This window comes from Myodes glareolus, chromosome 5 (assembly GCF_982192425.1).
Source record: "Myodes glareolus chromosome 5, mMyoGla1.1, whole genome shotgun sequence".
NCBI lineage: Eukaryota > Metazoa > Chordata > Mammalia > Rodentia > Cricetidae > Myodes > Myodes glareolus.
Window position 1 is genome coordinate 57,770,513 of NC_142030.1, and position 24,667 is coordinate 57,795,179.

A 24,667-nucleotide genomic window follows, 5' to 3' on the forward strand; every position below is an offset into this window, starting at 1 on the left:
TTAGAATATAGTTAGGTAGAAGTTACATTGGTTTAGGAAGATGGCAGCAGTAGATTCTCCTCTAAGGTCTATGACTTCCCCAGCCGTGAATAGTTGGCTTGGTTTACAGTACTACAGAAATGAATTTTTCTGCTATTGAGTTCCCCTTAAGTCCAATTAGACATCTATGGGTTACCCACAAGATAAAAGAGCCACGGTTGCACCACTGGGGATGTCTCGCTGAACCAGTCACTTTTGGAATTCATAGGTTTTAATACTGGGTAGAACTATTGATTGCTTTTCTTACATGGTAGCTCTCATAGTACCTTCAGACACCCTGAAAGCTAGCCCTCAGGGAGAAGGCTTCAAGGTCAGTTCCACCTTGATTCCTGCAGCTTCTGTGTTCCAAACTGTCACATCTTTAGTCTTACCTTTAAGTTCTGTGGTACAGCCTTACCAAAGGCAATGGCAGCTGCCTATATTGATTGAGGAGTCTCTTAGACACCCTTGGTCAACAATTCAAAAAGAGATTTCCAATACCTCGCATTGGGAGTTTTGTCAGTTTATGACTCTTTGAGAGAGCATTATCATTTCATATGCCCTAACTCCATTTCAAAATAAAAATTGTGTGTGTATGACCAAAGATAATTAAAGAAGACAAGATCATGAATTTGATAGGGAATAGGGGGACATGGAAGGAGCTGAAGGGGAAAAAGGGGGGTGTAATGATTTAAATACAGTACTCACATACGAAACTCTCAAAATTTTTTATTTAAAAGTTAAAAGAATGGTAAAAGACATGTAGGGCAGACTATGATCAAATGACATTTCATATGTATATGAAAATGTCTCACTGAAACCCTATGTTTTATGCAACTAGCATAAACTAACAACGTAAATATTTCATAAAAGCAGAAATTCCCTGGATTTCAGGCCTTCGCCTGTGGATAGAAAGCTTTACCATCAACTGTGGAGGATTCCACCAGCATCGCATGGTCTCAGGCTTGCTGTGGAATTCATCAACCTACATGGCCATGTGAACAAATTCCAACAAGGAGCCCCTTCTCATGCCTCTGCCTCTGTGCGTGCATCTGTCCATCAGTGTTCTGTTAGGGCTAGAGATCCCTAACACACAAAGTAAGGAGCATATCCTGTTGGAAGTGGCTGCCTTAGGATTGGAGGATCTTGACACAATTTGCAAAGGAGAATTCAATTGTGCTTGAAAGCTCCCAAAGAGGAAGTTGGAGAGATAAATCTTTCTTGGAAGCGATTTTTGGCAGTTGTGTAGAAACAATTCACCTCTATCTGCAGTGATCATGACTTTTTTTTCTGAGAATCATAAAGGGTGGGTCCTTCTGGGAGCTTGCAGAAAGATCCTGCCCTCTCATTTAAAAAAAGGGGGAGGAGATGAACATAAAAGAGGACTGAAGATGGGGAAAAACTAGCAGCAGCCCAGCTCCTCTAGAGTGGGAAGCCACCTGGGAAGCAGACCGCAAGCAAGGACTGGCCAAAAAGGGCAGACTGCAGCTTTGCTAACGGTCCCTGGGCACATAAGCAACCCAACCTGAAGCACTAAGGACAGAAAAATCAACACTGCTGAATCCATTAAAGGACAGACTGTAAGTTGGACAACTCTACTTTGGGGTCATTAGGGGACTGTGCTTGGCAAGCTACTTCCATAGATTCTCCTGCCTTCTGCTGACTCTTCTCCTAGATTCCCGCTGCATTGACTTCCATCACTCTTCTCCAGCTGCAAAATTATAGCCCATAATTGTCAGGATTTCTGATTTAAAATAGGGTTTCTTTTTCTAGATTAGAACACAAATTAAATAAATGACAATTATATATTCTGGAAATGCAGCACTTCTCACTTTGGCACTTAGGTTTTACTACGCACCGGATCTACTGCCACACTGATGTACGTGGCTCTCCTTGATGTTCTAACCAAATGGTCCTCATAATAAATAAGCTTTAGTTGACTTTATGCTTGTATAATACAAAATGTTTTTATCAGAATTTCATATAGGCATGAAATTAAGAAAAGAGGAAAAATCAGAAACTATTGTTAATGGAATGAAAAGAGTACATAAATCCAGGTAGGGAACCCAGCAGACTCATTCCCCAATGATCAGGATGTCCCAGGCACCATTCCAACAGAGATACCTGTGCTCTGGTAGCCTGGGAGTAATAGACACAGTAGACACAGACAGAAAGGAGGTAAAGGAGATGTAAATTTATATGAAGAAAAGCTTCAAAAAATAAGAAAGCTTCTGTTTATTTATAATAGTGGAAAAACCTAAAATATCAAGCTGAAAATTCTATATGGAAAATTCTACAAAGATTAAGATTCAAAAATTGATTAAACAGGTTGCATATGCATATGTATGTATGTAAATATATAATCACTTATTAGTAAAAAAAAAAATAGGATAAAAGCTGAGCATTAAGACACTACAATGGCTTTATTTCCCAAAGTACCTGTCTCCCTATTCACTCTGAGCTATAGAATATGACTAACAGGATTACTGTTAAACTATACAACTGGAAGAATGAATTCTTCAGGTGGCATCATTCCCTTTAAGGACAAAAGAAATAGTCTGAGAGAGAGAGAGAGAGAGAGAGAGAGAGAGAGAGAGAGAATGGTCATGGACTTGTTTCAGTTTCTAAAATAGACAACAAAGCCTTTTACTCACCTAAATTAGTGATCATTCTTCATCCCAAACAAAATAGAATCAAAATGTATAAGGGCTTAAGAGAGTGTCCAGAGGTTCAGCTCACAGTCTGCAAAGGACCCCATTAAATTTCTAGCACCTACCCAGTGGCTCACACCATCCATAACTCCAGTTCCAGGTGACCCAACCTCTTCTAATTTGAGCTGGAACCAAGGACGCAGGTGGTGCACAGACACATGTGCAGGCAAAACACTCACACATATAATTAATTTTTTCAGGGTCATAATGTAGAGTAAGAAAAATAAGCAAGAATACCCACAAACAGTCCTTAAAAATTCTAGTATGGCAGGGACCCCCTCTGTCATGACAGGACTAAAAGAAGCAGAGCTTAGCCTGCAGGAAGCTGAGCCTACTTATCTGTCACTGAGTCCCTCCACTGCCCTTGTCAGCGAATGGGATGTCCCCATACTCACCTAAATGAAGAAGAGATATGACACAGACTAAAAAAATGTTAAACAAAGGAAAATTAAAATCCAGAGTGAAGTTCTAAGTTGTGTTTTGTCAGCCATGAGGTAGAGGATATTAGTGAAAACTACCGTTAACCATATGCGGAGAAGGTCATAACCTCTGTGCGAAAGGAGAAAGGAGCAGGAAGATATCAAAATAAGATGATCACAAGGTTGGCAGGCCAGAGGGAGGGGTCGTGTTAGAAACACAAAAGCATAAGGCAAAGCCTGGTTCACCAAGAGCCTTAGAAGCCAGGTAGAGGATGCAGGGATAATATTTATCCCATGCTAGAGCAGTCATTCTAGTTTTTCCTTTTTATGGAAAATAGTTTTCTTTAATTTTTTATTCATCTTACATATCAACCACAGCTCCCCCTCCCTCTGCTCCTCCTGTTCCCCCACCTCCTCCCTCATCCTCCATCTACTCCCCAGAAAGGGCAAGGCCTTCCATGGAGAAACAATGAAGCCTGGCCTATCAAGTTGAGGCAGGACCAAGCCCCACCCCACCCCACCCTGCATCAAGGCTGAACAAGGCATCCCACCATAGAGAATAGGTTCCAAAAAGCCAGTTCATACACCAGGGATAGATCCTAGTCCTACTGCCAGTGACCCCACAAACAGACCAAGCCACACAACTGTCACCCACATGCAGAGGACCTAGTTTGCTCCCATGCAGGCTCCCCAACTGTCGATCCAGTGTCTGTGAGGTCCCGAGAGCTCAGGTCTGCTGTCTCTATGGTTTTCCCATCATGATCTTGACCCCCTTGCTCTCCCTCACTTCAACTGGACTGCCAGAGTTCGCTCCAGTGCTTGGCTGTGGGTCTCTGCATCTGCTTCCATTAGCCCCTGGATGAAGGTTCTGTGATGACAATTAGGATCGTCACCAATCTAATTACAGGAAAAGGCCAGTTCAGGACCCTCTCTGCTATTTCTAGAAGTCTTAACTGGGGTCATCTTTGTGGATTCCTGGAAATAACAGATGAAATCTCCTTGGTAAACTGGGAACTTGGGGGTGTAGAGGAGAGGGGATGAGAGATAGGTGAGTTGGGGGAGGGAGAGATGGAGAGGGAGATCAGTTAAAGAGATATCTTGATAGAGGAAGCCATTATGGGGTTATGGAAAAACCTGGTACTAGGGAAATTCCAGGAAAATAGATTCTTTTCTCACATAATATATCCTGGATACTGTTTCCCCTCCTTCTACTCCTCCCAATTCCTCCCAACTCCCCTCCCACCAGATCCGTTCCTTTTCTGCCTCATTACAATAGAACAGGCTTCTAAGAGATAACAACAGAACAGAACAAACTGAAATATATAAGATAAAACAAAACTATCACATCAAAGTCGGATAAGACAACCCAACAGAAAGAAAAACGTCCAAGTGAAAGTACAAGAATCAGAGACCCATCTTTCAAACACTCAGGAATCCCACAAAAGAAAACACTAAACTGTGGTAGGAGCCCTGCATCTGCCAGGATCAGCACGGGCATTTTGTAAAGAGGATGGCCCATTGCATGACAGTCCCGTTGAGGTCCTTGCTATATGACAAAGGTCCTGCAAGAAGATTCCGTCCTATCCCCTGTGATTTCCTGGAACAATGTCTGGTTCTGGCTGTCTCCTTTCTTGGTCTTGTTGCTGTTGCCACCTGATTTTTTTTCTGATAATTTGGGCACAATTATCAGAAATAATGAGGGAATGTAATGGGGAAATGGAGACCAATTCCCCTGGGGAATGTGAGAGAACTTGAAACAAATGGGGAACACTATGGCAATAGAGAAAAGTCCCTATGCTTCTTTCCACTCCTGCTCAGCATACATCTATGACTACCCCAACTGCTGCAAAGGAAACTACATTGTCTGAACCCCATAAAGAACACTTAATGTGTCCCGTTGATTGTATTTTGAGAGACACTGATCCCACGAAATATTTTACGGACAGCTGGTATTAGGAACTTACTGGTACGTTGACTACGGGAAATTTGGAACCATCAGGATGCCCAGAGCAAGGCTTAAAGTCTACATTTGTACCTCAAACAGCTGACATATGATCAAAGGAAGATGGGGAAGGTGGGCTTATAATTAAACCTAGAAAACTTATTGCTATTATTCTGCACAGTGCAAACGCTGCATCAGGCCTCTTGCAAAACAGAAATGGCTCTTTTAGATTTGTTTCTTAAGACTCGATGTCTGGTGCCTTGTAACCACAAAGGACAGCCAGCCAAATTGCTTTAGCTGGTATAGAAAGACTTGGTTGCTTACCATCCTCGGGGTCTGTTTCCTGTCCAACCTGCCAGGAGATGTGGTGCTCTTGGAATATAGAATTGACGGCCTGTGACATGGAAGGGGAAAGTGGGGTAGAAGACTTGGGGAACATTGCCATGAATCTTGAAAGTTCTTGGAAACTGATATGTAAAGCCCATGCTTTGCAAGCCTAGTTGCACACAATGGTTTCACTGTTAGAAGCAAAAGGAGACAGGGGAGGAGTAGGAGGGGCTGGGGGCAGGTGAGAAGGGGGAGCTGGGAGGCGAGGAGGAAGGGGGAACAATGGTCGATATGCAAAATGAATGGAAAAATGTTATTTAAATAAAACAAAAAGGTCCTCCCTTAGAGAGACAAGAGATACCTGTGCAGCCCCATGCAGGCCCTGTGCGTGCTACTGCAGACTCTCTGAGTTCATTTGAACTCTGCTCACGTTGATTTAGAAGGCCTTGTTATCTTGCTGTCCTTTGTCCGTTCTGGCTCTTACACTCATTCCACCTCTTCTTCCTTGGAGTTCCCTAAGTCTCTATGGGAAGGATTTGATGGAGGCATTCTCCTTATGGCTGAGTGCTCCAAGATCTCTCACTCTGCATATTATTTGGCTGTGGGTCTCTGTAACTGTCCCCATCTGTTGCAGGAGGAAACTTCTCTGATGATGGCTGACCAAGGCACTAATCTATGAGTACAGCAGAATATCATTAGGAGTCATTTTATCACTATGGGTTTTTTTCTTTTGTTCTGTGTTGTTCTTTTAGACCCATAGTATTGATTCTACCCCAGGTCCCTGAGCTACCACGGTCTTTTCCCACAAACTTCATCCAAGAGACCTAAAATCCAATGGACAGATGACTATTCAACCGTCCCATTATTTTTCCATCTCTATGCAGGTGTTAAAATTAGTACATCTGACCTAACTGGGAGGAAGTCAAGTACAGAACAGAATTAAAATAGAGTAAAAACAATACAACAGCAGTACTGTGGTACAACAATCCAACAAAAATGTGAGGCAATCTTGTACACCCTGTTAGCTATTAGTAAGCAGATTCTTGCACAACATGACTATTTTAAATCAATCTTTAATAATATAGTAAAATATGGAATGTTTCTGTAATAAAGGGTTGATAATCATTTTGAAATTCACTTCAAATCTTGTTTTGATCAAATGTTCTATTAAAAATAACCATACAGTCGTCCCTTGCATATGCAGGCGATTGGTTCTAGGGTTCCTTACAGAGGTCAGCATCTGCAGGTGCTCATGTCCTATGTATGTAGTAACATATGTGCATATAGTCAATCCACATACTTTAACACTTGTCTGCCTTGCTGGTAAGACCCAACACCTCCCCTAAATAGACTTTTGACTACGGTGTTTAGGGAGTAATGACAAGAAAAAAAATCTCTGTATGTTCAGTAGAAATGTATATTTTAAGAAGATTTCCCATCTGCTGTTGTTTAAATATGTGGGTGTGTAGTGTTCTGAAATGGAGAAAAATAGTTATATCATATATAATTAAAATAGAATGTGTATGCTAAGATAGTATAAGGTAGAACAGGAGCAGTTAAAGTGATGGCCCAAAAATATGTCAATGCTAAAATGAAGGGGGGTGGGACACTGACATAGTAATGAACCTTGACTTTGTTGCTCAGAAGTACACTAAAATAATTTTTCTTAATTCAAGAGACCATGATGGTAAAAAAAATTGCAGTGATTGGGGCTGGAGTCAGCGGACTGGGCGCCATTAAGAGCTGTTTGGAGGCGGAACTAGAACCTACGTGTTTTGAAAAGAGCAGTGACATAGGAGGACTGTGGAAATATGAGGTAATTTTAGAAATAGTTTCAGAACATGACATCATCAATGTGTATGAGAGTTGTTTCTCTTCAACTAAGAAATAAAACTGATAACATAAATTATTTCTTAAGTGTGTTTTCCAAATTAGTGATAAACATTTAAATAAATTTGAGATTCCTTGTGGCACAAGCACAATCCTACTCAGCTTCATGCCCCTGGCAACCCCACATAAAACACTTAGGATATTGATATGCAAATTTTGCATCGGAGTGCTGAAACTCCAAGAGCATGCAAAAGTTATTCTTCCTCTAGCAAACTTACTATCAGTTGTGGTCCATATCGCAAAACCACCCTATGTGTTCTTTGTGCTGTTTGTTACTTACTGGGAAAACATGTCTCTACCATGAAAGGTGTGCTTTCTTACAAACAGAATCATGTTTAATAACTTAAAGAAGTGGGTCTATTCCATAGTGGCTCCAGAAGTTAGAAGGATGGAAGGGAAATCTCCACTTCAATGAATCTTAGTGAAGCATAATACAGGATCATTGAAAACAGTTCTTATGAACACACCACAGTTATCTTATTACTGCCATTATCATTTTTTTTATATTTTAACATACCTCATAGCTGCATTACTGTTTTAATATACCTCATAGCTGTATGACTGTTTTGTTGTTGTTGTTGTTGTTCCAAAGCAGATAAACATTTTATTCTCTACCAGACATATTCTCTTAAACAAATCCCTTCCAATGTGAGGCAGATTTTGTCCACTGGGAGTCTCCTTACCAAACCTTTCTTGAGCTATTTTTGTCTCAGTTTGTGCACATCCTTGGAGCCTGCTGTTTTCTGTTGTAAAATAATTATTGCTACCACAGAGTCACTCGCTATAAGTAGCATGAAACTAGAGAACCCTCATCAGGAGATGAGACTAACTCCCTCATCCTGCTGAATGACTGTCATAACACCTGAAAAATCAAATCATGACTTTTCAAAGAAAAACATACCAAACACCACACTTCTGGTCACCCCAGACACATTCTGGAAGCCAAGGGTTGGTGTGTTTCCTTTAGGAGATACCAGAAAATGGAAGGCTTGGGATATACAAATCTTTGACCTGCAATACGTCCAAGGAGATGACAGCCTTCAGTGACTACCCCATCCCCGAACATTACCCCAACTACATGCACAACTCCAAGATGATGGAGTATCTCAGGATGTACGCCAAGCACTTCGGGCTCATGAAACACATCCAGTTCCAGGTAAGACGTGAAACCTGCCCACCACATGCTCATTGGTCGAGGCAGAGTCTGCCCTGCCAGAGCCAGCTACCCCGCCAGATGAGCACCATCCCATCTGGAACCTGAATTCCAATTTTTGGTTAATTTTGTAAAGTAAGAATAAAGGTCATAGGAAATAAAACCCAATGCACGTTGTGCTCTAAGAAGTCATACCCTTTTGGAAATGGACATTGTAGGAACCCTATGTGTACACATCTCCTAATCACCCAGGAGCCGTGCATAGAGCTACTTTATTTACCTACTTAAACATAAAATTCTAAAGGAGGGGAAAGAAGCAAAAGTGGATAAAAATGTCCTAGAACTCGGGCTTTGCTCCTTGTTTCCTAGACAAAGGTGTGCACAGTGAGGAAGCGCCCTGATTTTTCAGCCTCTGGCCAGTGGGACGTTGTGGTGGAAGCTGATGGGGTGCAGAAAACTTACGTCTTTGATGGGATCATGGTCTGCAGTGGTCACTACACTGAGAAGCATCTTCCTCTACAGGAGTTTACAGGTATTCCTCTGTTGTGTGTGTGAGAAGACTCTTAGGGCTCTATTTCTTTTAAATTAATTAATTTTTGCTTCCTAATTACAGTTTCCCCTTTCTTCCTCCTCTCCCAGTCCCTCCCTCCATGTCTCCTTGGCAATAGCCCCACCCATCCACCCCCACCGCAACACCATCCACTCCTCCACTTCTATTCAGAAAAGAGTTGATATCCTTCCATGGATATCAGCCAAACATGCCATATCAAGTTTCAGTAAGACTAGGCACCGCCCCACAAACTAAGGCTGGACAGATCAACCCCGTATGAGGGTGAGGAGTAGGGTCCCAAAAGCTGGCAAAAGAGTCAGCCCTTGTTCCAACTGTAGGAGTCACACAAAAAGACCAAGTTACACAACAGTCACATATACGCAGAGGGCATAGAACAGTCCCATGCATGCTCCCTGGTTGTCAGTTCAGTCTCTGTGAGCCCCTGTGAGCCCCTATGAGCTCAGGTTAGTTGATTTTGTGGGTTTTCTTGTTGACCTCTCTGGCTCCTACAATCCTTCCTCCCTCTCGGGCACAGGATTCCCTGAGGTCTGTCTAATGTTTGGCATCTGTTTCCATCAGTTGCTGGCTGATGTCTTTCTGACAACCATTAGGCTAGACACCAATCTATGAGTATGGCAGAATATTGTTAGGCATCATTACATCAACATATTTTGGCAGTCATATTTGGTCCTACGCTAGGTCTCAGGCTATCCAGTCTCTGGGTCCTGGTGCTTCAGACAGTGTCAGGGATGGGCTTACTCTGGTGGCATAGGTCTCACTCTGGGCCAGTCATTGGTTGGCCACTCCTAAAATCTCTGTATCACCCTTACCCCAGCGTGTCCCATAGGCAGGACAGACTGTAGATCGAAAGTTATGTGACTGGGTTGGTGCCCCAGTCCCTCCACTGGAAGCCTTGCCTGGTCACATGAGATGTCCAGTTCAGGCTACATATCCCTTATGGCTAGGAGTCTTAGCTTGTATATCCTTGTATACAAGGTCACCCTTGTAGATCCTGGGAGTTTCCCTTGCACTGGGTTTCTACCTCACCCCGAAATGCTCCCCTTTGCCAGTCATCTCTTTCTGTGCTCTCAATGCCTATCCTACATAGCCATTGGACACAGGTGTTTATACAGACGGGTACAAGAGAGGGTGCCGTAAGTTCATAGAACAGTCAGGGAAGGGCTAGCAATAGAAGTGAAGATTGAACTGGAAACCAGAGTTCCTCGGACAAACAAGGGCTGAAAGAGACTTTTACGGAAGAGGAAACAGTGTGTAAAAAGAAGCTGATGGGGATAACATGGGAAGAGCTCAGGGATTAGGGCCCATTTTAAGTGCCTACATTGAAAGAAGCGTGTAAGAGTCAATGGAAAAGCATTACGGTGTGTGTGTGTGTGTGTGTGTGTGTGTGTGTGTGTGTGTGTGTGTGTGTGCACGCGTGCGCTCATGCATGCATGTGTGCACATGCATGTAGGAAAAGCAAGTATATAATCAAGTTTGCACTGTGTAAAGGTCAGTTTACATTAATTGATAGGGGAAGATGGTTGAGTCACGAGCATCAATGAGAAAGAGTTTAAACTGTCCATTTAAGAGACGATGATGATGAATACTCAATTAAAACAATGGAAGTAGGATTCAGAGGAGAATAAAAATTTGGAGATATTTTAGAAGCCTTTGGCACACTTAATGACTGACAGATCATGCATCATAGAACTTTATAATTTTTGGCAATTGTATTTTTGAAATATAATTCTTTTTCAGAAAGCTTTGAAACTTCTAATATCCCAGGCTTGTAGTGTTAAAAAGAGTGGTCACTGGCCAAATGTCACTGATGACCACTTGATATGTGAAGGACACAAAATTAAGATGTTTCCTCTGCAAACTAATCACCGCACTTAGAAAACACAGTAGGAGCATATAAATAATCACATTAGTGACCTTCCATTAACTATATATTAGCTTCTCAGAGTATCCTGAGTTACATAAAATAGGAAGTAAGAATTGCTATCATTCTCATCACTTCTGGGCTTCTGGGAAGCCTAAAACTGTGTATGTGGTTGCCATTCGATTGCTTTTGAATGACATTCATGTATCCTGCTAAACATCTTTACAAGTTTGTCAAAAAGCTATAAAAAGTGAAGAAAAAGTCTCATATCACTGAATAGAAATTGAGAAAAATACAACAACATTAGAAGGTGGCAAAGAGTTGACACACTGAATACATCATAAATGGCTATAATTTTATTGACTACTTTTTAAAATGTGCTCTGGTTTTGGTTTTGGCCGTATAGTCGCTGCTGTTGAATGCTTTCTTTCTTAGTGGGGAATATTCTGTAATAGTGGCACAAGGTCCAAGTACAAAGAAGAGATTTAAGTAACGTGAACTTCAAGTTCAGGAATGAAATTTACCGACCAGTGTTTTCCAGTTCGGCCTGTGACTTGAGGAATCCGGCTCCTTTCTTCACAGGAATCACCCAGTTCCAAGGCCGCTGTCTCCACACCTGGGAATACAAGCACCCAGGCAACTTTGAGGGGAAGAGAGTGGTCGTGGTCGGCATTGGGAATTCTGGAGCAGATGTGGCAAGCGAGATCAGTCGCGTCGCTGAACAGGTTTGGCGTCGATTCTGCTCTTGGGTGTAACCTTGATAGCTGTAGAGAATGTGTGAGCCTAGGCTTTCTCCGGCTTTAGCAGTGATGTTCCCATTTGAACTACAAGGGCGTGCTTTTCTGGGGACTAAATATGCATAAGAGAAAAAAGAATTTCAAAGTGTCACTACTCCGAGACCATAATACACTGGAGTCATGGAAGTAACAATCTAACTAGAGTCAGGTAGCTTAGAACTAACTACAGGTAGCTACACAGGAAATTTCAAAGTGAAATGAATTTTACAGAAGACACTGTTCTCATATTGGAAATGAAGTTTAAAGAGCAAAGAATATACACAAATCTCAGCATTTAAAATATATTTTTTTAAAGATTTATTTACTAATTATGTATACAGTATTCTGTCTGCATGTATGTCGCAGGCCAGAAGAGGGCATCAGACCCCATTACAGATGGTTGTGAGCCACCATGTGGTTGCTGGGAATTGAACTCAAGACCTTTGGAAGAACAGACAATGCTCTTAACCTCTGAGCCATCTCTCCAGCCTTGAAATATATTCTTGATGTGTGTGTGTGAAGTTGTTAAAAAAAAAAAAGGGGGGGGGAATTCCATGGACTCCACTGAACTACAAACAAATAAAAAGTAGGGGAAGAGGAACAGGCGTTCTGTAGTGAGTGTTGCTGAGTATGGAATTCTCAATTAACTTCCTTATTTTGATTCGTACTTTATCGAAAAAATACAAGATTTTCAATACTGAACACTTCTTATAAAATAAGTGACTCACGTCATGATTCTGGGGCACACAAGCCACAGATCTCCATGACAATGGCATCGCTCTAATGATTATAGCATCAATAAAAAAAAACAACTTCTTTTCAATGTTTTGTTAAGTCACGCAAAATAGGACAAACTACTTCTCAAAATGTACCTTCCCTTCTCTTTCATTGCAAACATTTTGTTTATAATTTTCCAGTTGTGAAAGTGAGAAATCTCCAGTGTGGATTTCTGTACCTGACAGGTCTCGATCCTAGATGCCACATTCCCATGTTTCTCCCTCACTTTGAAAGTTCACCTGAAAGAACTTACATGGGATCTGAATACAAACACTCAACTTAATAACCTACTGTGTTGTGGGGCTTTCCCATATTTTGGAACTTCAGATACTCCAGACATCTGACATAGCTGGAGCAAATCACAGGGAAAGAAGGCTCATGACATACGCTAAATTAACTGAAATGACTTCCAGTAATTGGATCTCTTTATAAAATAAAATAGGAGCAGCAAAAAGAAGCTGGCTAGGTGGACAAGGCAATATGAGGAGTTAATTCCATTCCCTTGACAGCTAAAAAAAGAAAGAAAAACACTCCAAAGATCTGAGACCAGAGTGATTAACAGCTAAATACTTACTAGGTAACCACTCCTCTCTTGAAGGTTTTCCTCAGCACAAGACGAGGGGCGTGGATATGGAACCGTGTTTGGGATAACGGGAATCCTATGGATGCCTCGCTCTTCACTCGTTATAACAGAGCTGTCCAGAAGATCTCCCCCACATTCCTGATCAACAGACAGATAGAGAACAAGTTAAACTTGAGGTTTAACCATGCCAATTATGGACTGAAGCCTCAGCACAGGTAACGTTTGGAATTTTAAGCAGACAATATCTTTAAGCTATTGGACTAGTCAACTAAGTCTCTAAGTACATGAAGGGGACAAGTGAAATCATTAATTTCTCATGGCATTTGTTTTTATGGCAAATGTCCAAATTATTTCCTTCCTACTGAGGGTTCTTTGCTTTCCTACCAAGGTCCATGAAAAGTTGTGCAGAGTGGGGAAGTAGAGACTTTAAAACTTGTCTTACTTGAAATTCGTAAAGGGTCGCTTTGTCACCTTCTCCTGCTTTCTTGCCATCGTCTGTCGACTACTTCATGTTCACTCTCTAAATTAAAAGCTCTGATTCCATGCTTACCTTCAAAGCCATCATCAGCCAGCACAATTCATTATCCACATACAACAGCCTCGGGGCCACTGATCTCTTCACCTGACCTGTCTTTCTGTCCTGTCCCGTTTGCCTGACTCCTAGCCTCGGTCACCCTAGTCCCGACCCCTGCAATGTTTATAGACATCTTTCCAAAACTCATTCTGTACTTGAGAATTCTTAGCTTTTTTTTCTCATTTCATTCAACACTAGCCAGTTCTCAGGCCCAATCTTGTCCTCCATCCCATGTCTTCCTTCTCTAGTTCTTCCAAGTTTATGGCACTTTTCCTCTATTTTTTTTCTTCTTTCTTCCAAAAGACATCTAAGACTTAATGTTGCTGTGTGTTCACTTTCAGTCCTATTTTCTTTTCAGCCTAAGTAGCTCCCTCTACTGAAGTTTCAGATCCCATAGCTGGGTAAGGGCTCCTGCTCCCAACCCTGATGGCCCAAATTTCATCCTCAGAATCCACATGATGGAAAGAGAGAACTGACTCTCACAAGTTACTCTCTGACCTCTGTAAGCAGAGACTGATTGTTCATTTCCCAGCCACCCAGACCTGAAAAAATCACACAGAAACTGTATGAATTACAACACTGCTTGACCAATAACTTACGCATATTCCTGGCTACCTCATATCTTAAATGAACCCATTTCTGTGAATCTTTGCATTGTCATGAGGCTTCGGCTTACCTGTAAAGGTTCTGGGTGTCTTTCCCTTTCAGCAGCTACATAGCATCTCCCTGACTCAGCCTACTCTCTCTATATGTCTCTGTTCAGATTTCCTGCTTGGTCTTGCTCTGCTAAGTCATTGGTCAAAACAGTTTTATTCATTAACCAATGTTAATAAAACATATTCACAGCCTACAGAGGGGAATTCCACATCAGACCTCTTCACATGTACTGTGGCACACTTGATGTGCACACATCCACATAAGTAAATAAATGCAAATTTTTTAAATCCCAGGAAAAAGAAAATAAAAGTTTAAATTAATAAAAACAGAAAATCATTATTAAGAGATACCTAGAAGAAATCTTGCATAGTTTTTATCTGAACTGAGGTCATAATATGACTACAGGTTTCTTTTTATAAATAAAGTATCTACAATCTATGAAATATGTTTAATAATATTACTTTTGTGTCAGTGTACCCTGGGACTGTGATTCCCTACAGCTAATTCATAGCTCAAACCTTAAAATGAAATTTACGAAAGGTCTCAGTGTCACTGACCACAAACATTCTCATTGAAGATTCATTCTTTAGGTCTTTAAAATGATTAGCAACTGGGGCCAGCAGGATAGTTCAGCAAATAAAGACACTTGCCACCAAGACTGACAATCTGGACCTGAAACCCACATGGTCGAAGGAGAAAATCAACTTCCACATGTTGTCCTCTGACCTCTACATCCTCACATGCACACACACATGAATAAGTAAATAAATATAATTAATCAATAAAAGCAAGGAAATATTAATGACTAATTAATGCCAATCTAGTTTACATAGTATCAAGAATAAATAAACACATCAAAATTAACATACTTTGTAGTGTACACCTTTAGTTCAATCACTTGGGAGGCAGAGACAAGCAGAACTCTGTGATATCTGTGAGTACAAGAGCAACCTGAGCTACAAAGTGAGTTCCAGGTCAGTCAGGAATGCATAGTAAATTTCTGTCTCGGTAAACAATTAACACATTTTATTCTCTGTAAAAATATTGCTATCTAAAGGTAATTCGTCTGCACTAGCAAATCTGATATGGTGTTGCATCATTATTAGTGTTCTACCATTAGAAAAGTGAGATCAAAGTGTTTTATGGTTTGCCCAAGGTTTCCCAGTGGGTAAGAGACTGAGCAAGTATTGAGGTTCAGTTCTGAATCAGAAAATTAAGTCTTTACTAATGAAATACATTGCCTTCTGAGGATGCTGAAAAGCAGAATAAAAATGGTTTAAGCTATGCAACCATTTCCAGAGCTTTTGCCTATACCACATTTTAATTAAGAAGTTGTATATTCATCTCTCAATACACAGAATTCTTGACCACCGAACGGTTCTAAGTGATGACCTGCCAAATCGCATCATTACTGGGAGAGTGCAGATAAAACCAAACGTGAAAGAGTTCACCTCAACATCGGTCATCTTTGAGGATGGAACTGAGGAGAGCATAGATGTTGTCATCTTTGCCACGGGCTACATTTTGTCCTTCCCTTTCTTGCACGACGAACCGACAGTCCTGGACAGCCAGTACTCCATGTTTAAATTTGTCTTCCCTCCTGGGCTAGAGAAGCCAACTCTAGCTTTCATTGGCATCGTCCAGCCAGCTGGTGCCATCATCCCTACATCAGAGCTCCAAAGCCGATGGACTGTGCAAGTGTTCACCGGTATGTCCTGATCTCCCATGACTACAGTATGTTCCAAATGCTCTGTGACTTAAGAGTCACTCAGCGGTCTTCTATTTCGTTGATCTCTCTCATTATATAAAATTATCTGAAATTTGACCATGAAAAATAAACTACTATAGCCAGGCAGTAATGGTGCACACCTTCAATCTTAGCAGTCAGGAGGCAGAGGCAGATGGATCCCTGTGAGTTTTAAGCCAGCCTGGTCTACAGAGTGAGTTTCAGGACAACCAGAGATACACAGAGAAACCCTGTCTTGAGGAACCAATAAATACACAAACAAATAAATAAATGAAATGACTTTGGGTTCTTCTGAAGGTTTATATTTCATTTTTAAGAAAATTCTACTAAAAATGAAAACACCCAAACAGTAAAAATGACAAAAGCAAAAGAATAATTGTAATGAGGTTATATTTTAATGCAACTGTCTATTCATTTACTGCTTTTCAGCAGAAAACCAACTTAGGGCGAGGTTTACAGAAACATACATTGACTACGGTCAGAAATCAAACAAGGAACAAACCACATAGGACACATCTCAGAAGTGCAGTGAAGCCATTTTATCTTCTTCCTTTGCGCGAATAGAATAGTAGATTATGAGAATATTTGGGACAGGAAAGTTCAAGCAGATAGTGGAGTGATGCGGGGGAGGAAAAGGTGGATGGGGAAAGGGTTGGCCGAAATGACGTGTGCATGAATAAGCTAAATAGGAGCCTATGATCTGCAACACAAGAAAAAGTATAGTAAGGTGGCAGTAGAGCATGGAAGAACAGGAGGAGGAATGCTGGGAGATGTGCCCTGTGTGGTGTGTGCCTTCTGTCTCTCACAATCGTGTGCAATGAACCCTCATTTTACTGCCATTTTCTTCACTTAATATATAGCACTCCATACTCTTTTCTACTTGATATATGTATACGGACATATGGACTTACATATTTATAGCATTTTTGTATTAATGGCCACTTAGAATTATTATAGACAGTAATATCTGGACAAGCCTGTATGTGTATTTTATTGAGTGTGAGTCACCTTTCCATTTGGTATATTTGTAGGAGAATAATTGATGTTTCACAGGGTGTGCATGTGTGTCCGGCAGTGACTGAAAGTCCCACATGGCATTTCAATCCTCCAGCTCTGCCCCTTTCACGCTCTGTATGCTTGTGTTTGAAATGTATTTTGAAATATTGGCGGGGTACTTGTGCATAGGCCACATTTTTGCGGTCGGTGAAGCACCAAGCAGATAGTTTATAAGCAGCATGCCTACTACTCTTTGTCCTGCCTCCCTAGTGTTATTTAACATTCTGTTTGCTGAATCTTCCTTGTCCCTAACACATTTACACATACAAAATTTCCATCTGCAATTACTTGTTCTCCTTTCAAAATGTAGTTATTGCTGCTGGAGATATTTTCCGTCAGTGTATACGTTCAGGAATGCACTGTGAAAACTAAGAGATGTCCTTAACTCGAAAGACAGAAAAATTGCATTTGGGATGTAAGCTCAATGATAAGCAATATTCAGATAAGAGAAACTTTGAGTCAGATTCCAGCATAGCTTGGACATCTTTGGAAGATTACAAGGCATGTTAAGGGTCCTTCATAGTATTCAGGGATGTTAAGTGTACATTTAAATTAAGAAAAGTTTAATCATCGATTTATCTTAAAGCGAAAGCGGACCTCCCTAACTGACATCCTGGGCGTTATGGTGGAGAGAAAATTCTCTTCCTTTGAAATTCTTTACACATAAGACTTTGATTAGAAATTGTATAGAGGCCTGATGATTCTATTCTGTTTCTAAATCATTTTTTTCTTTATTTGTATGTCTCAATCCTCCTGTCAATATCTTGTTTTCTCAGGACTGAAAAAGTTGCCCTCAAAGAAAGACATGATGGCTGACATCACCAGAAAGAGACGGAAAATGACCAAAGAGTAAGGAACCTAATTTTTTGTTAAAATAGACAAAACCTATTCAGGGGGTGATATATGATTTTTTTTTTTTATAGTTTGTACCTACATGAGCCCTAACAAGATAATCTTAGTTCAGTGGGATCATGTTCGGGTTTTTTTAAACATGGGTCTGATTGTGAAATGTAAATCAGATGTGATGTATTAAATAACCACAGAACACTGTGTCTGCATGATGAGGAGAACGCAATTCTTATTTCCCACTATGGAAAAAAGAAGAGGTTCAAAAGAACCCTAAACCTAGACCAACCAGATATGCCGCTTCTCAGTGCTTACCCAAAGACCCCAGGCCCACAGACCACAGAGTCAAACTGCACAGCATATTTATTGTATCCCTAGTCACAGTAGCTAGGTTAGGGAAAAAACGCCGGTGTCCAGGGGGGTAGCAGAAATGTGCATTATAAGCGCAATGGAGTTTTTAGCCTTAAACACGAATAAGTTATATCATTGGCAAGAATATAGACGAATAAAGTGAAGGGCGGCCATATGCTCAAAGTGCTCTGGCTGCAGGAAAACGCACTTAGGTAACCCTGGATAATTTTAAAGAAATTAAAATGACAGAACAAAAGAAGGAGGGTTCATGAGATCTGGAAGATGGCATTTTGCGGCCTTTCTCTTCATCTTCTGGTTTCTCATTCTTTCCTCCCCCTCTCCCTTGATATTCTCCTAACCTTGGAGGGGATAACACAAATGCCCTGTTTAGGGCAGAGCACTGAGCCTCGAGTGGTTCTCAGCGCCACGCGCGCGTCTCTGAATTCATCACCGCTCCTTACAGAGAGAAACTGTCCAATCAAGGCTGAGAGCAGCAGCCTTTGTTTACGGCGGAAACGTAAATGTTTAGAAGGCAGTTTGGAGTCACGCAAATTTAACTACACAATAACGCGTTCTCTCCCGCTATCTTAAAGCTCTTTAGTCATGGGTGTTTTACCGGGTTTATAGCAGGAGGCATGAATGTCTTCCTGTGAAGATCCAATCAGGGGGTCACTGGTCACCCCCCCCACCCCCTATCCCCCCACCCCCCATTCCCCCCACCCCCCACCCCGCAAGTCTTGCCGCTATTAGGCCACACAGCCCGCCTGGCAGGTAAATGTTGACATTCCCTAAGGTTCACAGTTGGGTAAGACCAGTGACCATTGTTCTCCCCTGAATTTGGTAATAAATGCTTTAGTACTACTTTCCTTAGCCTTATTTTACATTTTTTTCTAACTTACTTGGCTACTTTCATTTGCTTTTCATTATATTTATGTTAAATGATACAAATTTATCTCCTCGAAACATTTTGAAAAGTTTTGATATTTTTTTAAAATTGTGATACTTTCTAGTTTTCATCTCTTTTACCCAAGTATGATTTAACAGAGTGGTTTCTTGTTTGGTTTGGAGATAGCGACTCATTGTAGAGCCTCAGCTAGCTTTGAACTCCCTGTGTAGCCCAGGCTGAACTTGAACTCGTGGTGATTCTCTTTCCTCAGCCTCCCCAGTCCTGCAACTACAAGTGTGTGCCGCTGTGCCTGCTTGCAGACGGGCTTTTAATCGTCAAGTCTTCGGCCCTCTGAAAACAGTAACTCATGACTATCTAGGAATATTCGAAGGAAGAATTTGTGCGCAGAATCAGTATAGGGAGAAGATAATTTTTGTAGCCTGGATACTTGAAGTGACCAATGGAGTTTCACACACTGTGACTTATATATTCTGTGTTAATTTGATTCATACCATGGAACTGGATTCTGTGACTAGGAAGGGAATAAACTCATTCAGCATTTTCTTTTTATGTATGGCAGTTGCTCTCCTGGGCACTTGGGAACTTAAAAACCATCAGGGATTTTACATCAGGTGTTGAGAGTCCATAGTATGCTAAGGGAGTGGAGGCCAATGTGCGAAGTTAAGATTTAATAAGTGTAAAATAGTGAAATCAACAAGCCAATAAAAGCAAATTCCACTGAAAAGTCAGGGAACAGCCCTGTGACTGAAACCTGATGAGTCTTATGTTTCTGTTCTCACCTCAGCTTTAGGAAAAGCCTCAAAGACTCTCGCCATGTTCAGTTCATCGACTACATGGATGAAATTGCTTCGGAGTTAGGGGTCAAACCCAACCTGCTCTCTCTCTTCCTCTGGGATACAAAGCTGGCCAAGGAGATTTTCTGCGGTCCCTGCACCTCCTACCAGTACCGTCTCCAGGGGCCAGGGAAATGGGCTGGGGCTCGGGCAGCCATCCTCACTCAAAGAGAAAGAATGCTCAAACCCCTAAGAACCCGGGTTCTCAAACACTCTCAGGCCTCCCTCTCTCGTCTTTTCTGGGTCAAAAGTATCTGCATTGTCTTCTTTTTCTTTGTTTCCATGTTAGCTGTCGTGCACATCACAAGTCGTTAACCTCATATTGACATAGATATTTATGAAGCTAGACAGTAAACTATTGTTATTTAAACTGTATATCATAGAATCTATTGAAATAATGGAGAAACATGTTTATTAGACTAATTCACAAATGAATTTTTAAATGCAGAACAAGATTATTTCAATAATGACTTCATGAGGGGAGGTTTGAAAAGATGCAGATATTACCATTTCATTCCAAAAGTACTTTGAGAAATTTATCTATAACATGACCATGAATAACAATTAAAAGTGAGATGAATTTGATTTAATAAAAGATCAGAGAAACTATTTAACCGGGAGTAAACCTTACTTAACAAAAAAACAGGACTAACCCTTATTTAATAAAAGAGCAGACTATGTAACCAGGAATAAACCTTAAAAGTTCATCTTATGATCTCAAAACATCTTCCCCAGTCTGACCCCCAGAAAACCATAGCTGTATCGAGCTGTGTTTGGTTGGATGGTTGATTGTTAGTTTTAAGATGGGATTTCAATGTGTATGTAGTCTGGAATGGCCTCATATCCATGCATTTTACTACAATGTGTGGGGATTATAAGCCAGTGCCAGGCACTGGACCCTCTTGACAAAGAATGTTCAGTAGAAAAATATGGAATTCATCAATTCATCACGTAATCAAACTGCTCTACTTGCAAACGTGCTGCAAATCAACATGCGGCGCTGCAGCTCCTGGTTTGGTGCACTAGAAAGGCTGGCATCGCTGTCTAGCATTGCTGCCAAAGGCTGGGCTTGAGTGAAACTGAAGGAGAACCTGACAATGAAGAAAGGCCAGCGTTCCCAATACATCTTAGCTCCATTCCAAAGGAAAGCTGAACTGCAGGGCTATAATGATCAGATGAAAGTATCAGAACCCTGAATGATGATTCTAATACCAATGAGGAGATTTTAAGATATACTATTATATGATCTTATTAAATTACTGATAATATTGTATGGTATAATAATATTAAGTTATGCAGCAGAATATTCTTATTTCTAAGAGGTAGGCAAAAGTGGGAGTTAAGTACCGTGATATGTACATTTTATTTGCAATAGACGTACAAGTTTATCTGCATGTGAGAGAACAGGGACAGAGCAAGGGACACAGAAGTAACATGCAAGGGGCGGAACTTCCAAGACTTGTGATTCTGGTTCAAAGCTGTACAGCTGTTCATAGCTGTAATCTTTCAGCCCTTTTGTAGACTTAAGAAATTGATAATAAAAATAATAATTTAAAAAAAACTTATATTCTGCAATGATTTATGTACTAAAATGAGGAAGAGGAGTCTATGGGAAATTCTTCTAATCAGTGACCACACACGGTAGTGAAAATACCTCCCATGACAACCTTGGTCTTGATGCTTCGGAACACGAACATTGCAGAAGACCATTCTCAATGGAACAGTTCCCCATCATTTATTAGTCCTTTTGTTGTGTAGCTATTTCCTGCACACTGAAAAATTCCTTCCTAAAGGGGGGGGACGCTGCAGAAGAACATGGAAGATGATGAAACTTGCAAGATTTAGGAAGCTCTCCTGCAAAGAATGGCACTCACCAGGCCCTGCCCCCTGGCTAGAAAGGCCACAAACAATAGCTTTACAAAGGAAACTCCAATGGGAATGCTTACAAGCTGGGCAGAAAGTTCCGGGGACGCATCAGCAGTACTAGGATAGACTTTGGTTTGGTGAAGCCTCAAACGTATCTCAGATTCAGGACTGGTAGAACTTCCTGGTACCTGGCTTGTGGCAGTGGGGGAAAGGACTGCATAAGGGATTGTCAAGTTCTGTTTACATCCAATTCTGTCATCGAATTCACACTGAGAACCAGAGAAGTGTCTGCTCTGACTTCCTTCTTGCCTGTGTTTCATTATCAATGCCTTCAGTTAAGAATTTCAAGGCAATAATCTTGAAGTCGCATATACCTTTTGCAACAAATCATTTTACTGAGCTACAGTAATCTAATCCAGCCTAGGTATGCACTAAGGGTATAACTCTATCCCAGCCTAGGTATACACTGAGAAAAAACTGAACGGAGAATGTTCAGCCAAACATCATTTCTTAGAACCACAACAAATTGTTTCTGCCTTGGACCTTGACACAGGACCTGTGTCAACATCACAACATATATTAAGTAAATTGAAACATAATGCATTGCTTACTCTTAGATTCAGGACAAAACTTTATTGCAAGGCAATACTGTCTCCTTCCCCTCCATGAACAGCCTTACTCATTTGCATAAACAGAGTCTGCACATTTGTTCGCTGACTGCCCAGACCCAAATAATCACGCAAAAACTTTATTAATTTACAGCACTCTTTTGCCAAAGTCTCAGGTACAGTTCTAACTAACACCTACATCTTAAATTAACCATTTTTATTAGTCTATATATTGCCACATAGCTATGGTGTTACCTCATTTTCTACATGTCTTGTTTCCTCAGTGATTGGCTGGCATCCGATTCTCTGCTTTTCCTCTTCGCAGAATTCTCCTAGTCTGGTTGCCCCAGAGATCCTTCCTGTCTGGCTATTAGCCAATCAACATTTTATTAAACTAATAAGAGTGACAAATCTTTACAGTGTACAAAAACATTATCCCACAGCACATTGGCCCCTTCTTTGAAGATCAGAAACCTGGAATACATCTAGACCATACTTAAGGCCAATCCCAACATCAAATTACAGATAATCTTCCATTCTAAGCTGTACTAATTGGAACTTGCCAGAAGCTCTTTCTTGCTCTCCTCTGTCCTGCTTTCTCTAGTCAGCAGCAGTCACTAAGAAATGGCACTTGCAGGTGCAGCACGACCCAGACCCTCATCCTCTTCTGAAGGGAATGACATGCACTAAGCCTTATTGTCATCTTTGGGAGTGTTCACAGTGTGATGCTTCTGTCTCTGGCCTGCTCTAAATTTTGGTCATTTTGTAACATATCATTACAAGAATTGTATATCTGCATAAAGAGTAACATAGTTAAAATACTTTGTCAACACTTTCCTTAATAGCCACTCATTTAACTTTTCAATATATTTTCCCCCAGCAAATTTACCAACTTTTGTAGCATAAAATAATATGCAGCTGATTCCTACCTTTATGTGACTAAATTTAGTCATTTCTCAACAAGAGTTCACCATCTTCCTTTCTCAGCCACCAGAAGCACCGCCTTCCAGGACCCCTGTAATCTCTGCGGAGCATCTTTGTCACGAGGCATGTCTGTATTGTTGCCAAGAGAATTCCTTAAAGATACACATTGAACTTATTTCAGATTTTCACCAAGAAAAGAAAACTCAACGTTGACTTTTCAAATGTCTGGGAATTGTCACTTAAAGAAATGTACTAATCCCATGTCATCTAAGAAGACAAAATTAGGGTTTATAAGAGAAGATTCTAGAGAAATAGAGCTCTGCTCTGAGCCTTGAAGAGCATCCCAGTGATTGGAGCGTCCATAATCAAATAGGTTGGCTCCAGAAGCTGTGCAATCCCAGGTCCTAGAGGGCTTCCCGAGAGGGTGAGCAATTACCACACAGGTGATGGGAGATCCTGATGGAGGATGTAACCTGGAACAGTAATCAAACAGTGTGATTGAGTATTTTACATTCATATCCCCCGTGATTTGGGGGTGGAGAGGCTACATGAAGGAATAAGATAAAAAGTGTAAGTTCCCAGTGAGTAAAAGGAAATAAAAACTGAAATTAAGAGCTACAAGAGGAAAACGTTGAGGAAAAAAAGCTATGCTCAGTACAAAGCAGGACAAATGAGGCAAAAATAAATCGGAACGTGTTAGCAATTTTTCTTTTCCTCTTTTATTGAAACTAGGTTTTTTCTCACATAATATATCCTGATTACAGTTTCCACTCCCCATACTCCTTCTGGTTTCTCCCCCATCTGCCCCCTCCTCAGGATCCACTTCCTTTCTGCCTCATTAGAAAAGAACAGGCTTCTAACAGACAACAATCAAACATGATAAAATAAAACACAATAAGAAAAAATTTAAAAAAAAATCACATCAAATTTGGACAAGGCAAACCAGTAGAAGGAAAAGAGCCCCAAGAGCAGGCTCAAAAACCAGAGACCCACTCATTCAGACATTCAGGAATCCCATAAAAACACTAAACTGAAAGCTTTATGTATATATATACATATATACGCATACATACATACATACACACACACACACACACACACACACACACACATATATATATGCACAACACACACATGCAGACAACCTGGTGCACTCTCATTCAGAAGCTCTGTTTGCTGCTTCATTCTCTGTGAATTCATGTAACATGGAGGGCCTGCTTGTTGGGGTTTTCTGTCCTGCCTGGTTCCCACAGCTGTTTAGCCCCAAAGA

The 24,667-nt window shown here is 40.9% G+C and overlaps 1 protein-coding gene across 1 annotated transcript; it reads left to right on the forward strand.

Annotated features, from left to right (window-relative positions):
- The first annotated feature begins 1,419 nt into the window (after positions 1 to 1,419).
- Positions 1,420 to 21,532, forward strand: LOC125391708 (flavin-containing monooxygenase 5-like). Its single transcript, XM_048421220.3, has 9 exons — positions 1,420 to 1,598; positions 7,094 to 7,233; positions 8,275 to 8,463; positions 8,830 to 8,992; positions 11,475 to 11,617; positions 13,044 to 13,243; positions 15,618 to 15,967; positions 17,839 to 17,911; positions 19,951 to 21,532. The coding sequence occupies exons 2-9, from the start codon at positions 7,099 to 7,101 to the stop codon at positions 20,312 to 20,314; spliced, it is 1,617 nt and encodes a 538-aa protein (XP_048277177.3). The 5' UTR covers positions 1,420 to 1,598; positions 7,094 to 7,098; the 3' UTR covers positions 20,315 to 21,532.
- The last annotated feature ends 3,135 nt before the right edge of the window (positions 21,533 to 24,667 follow it).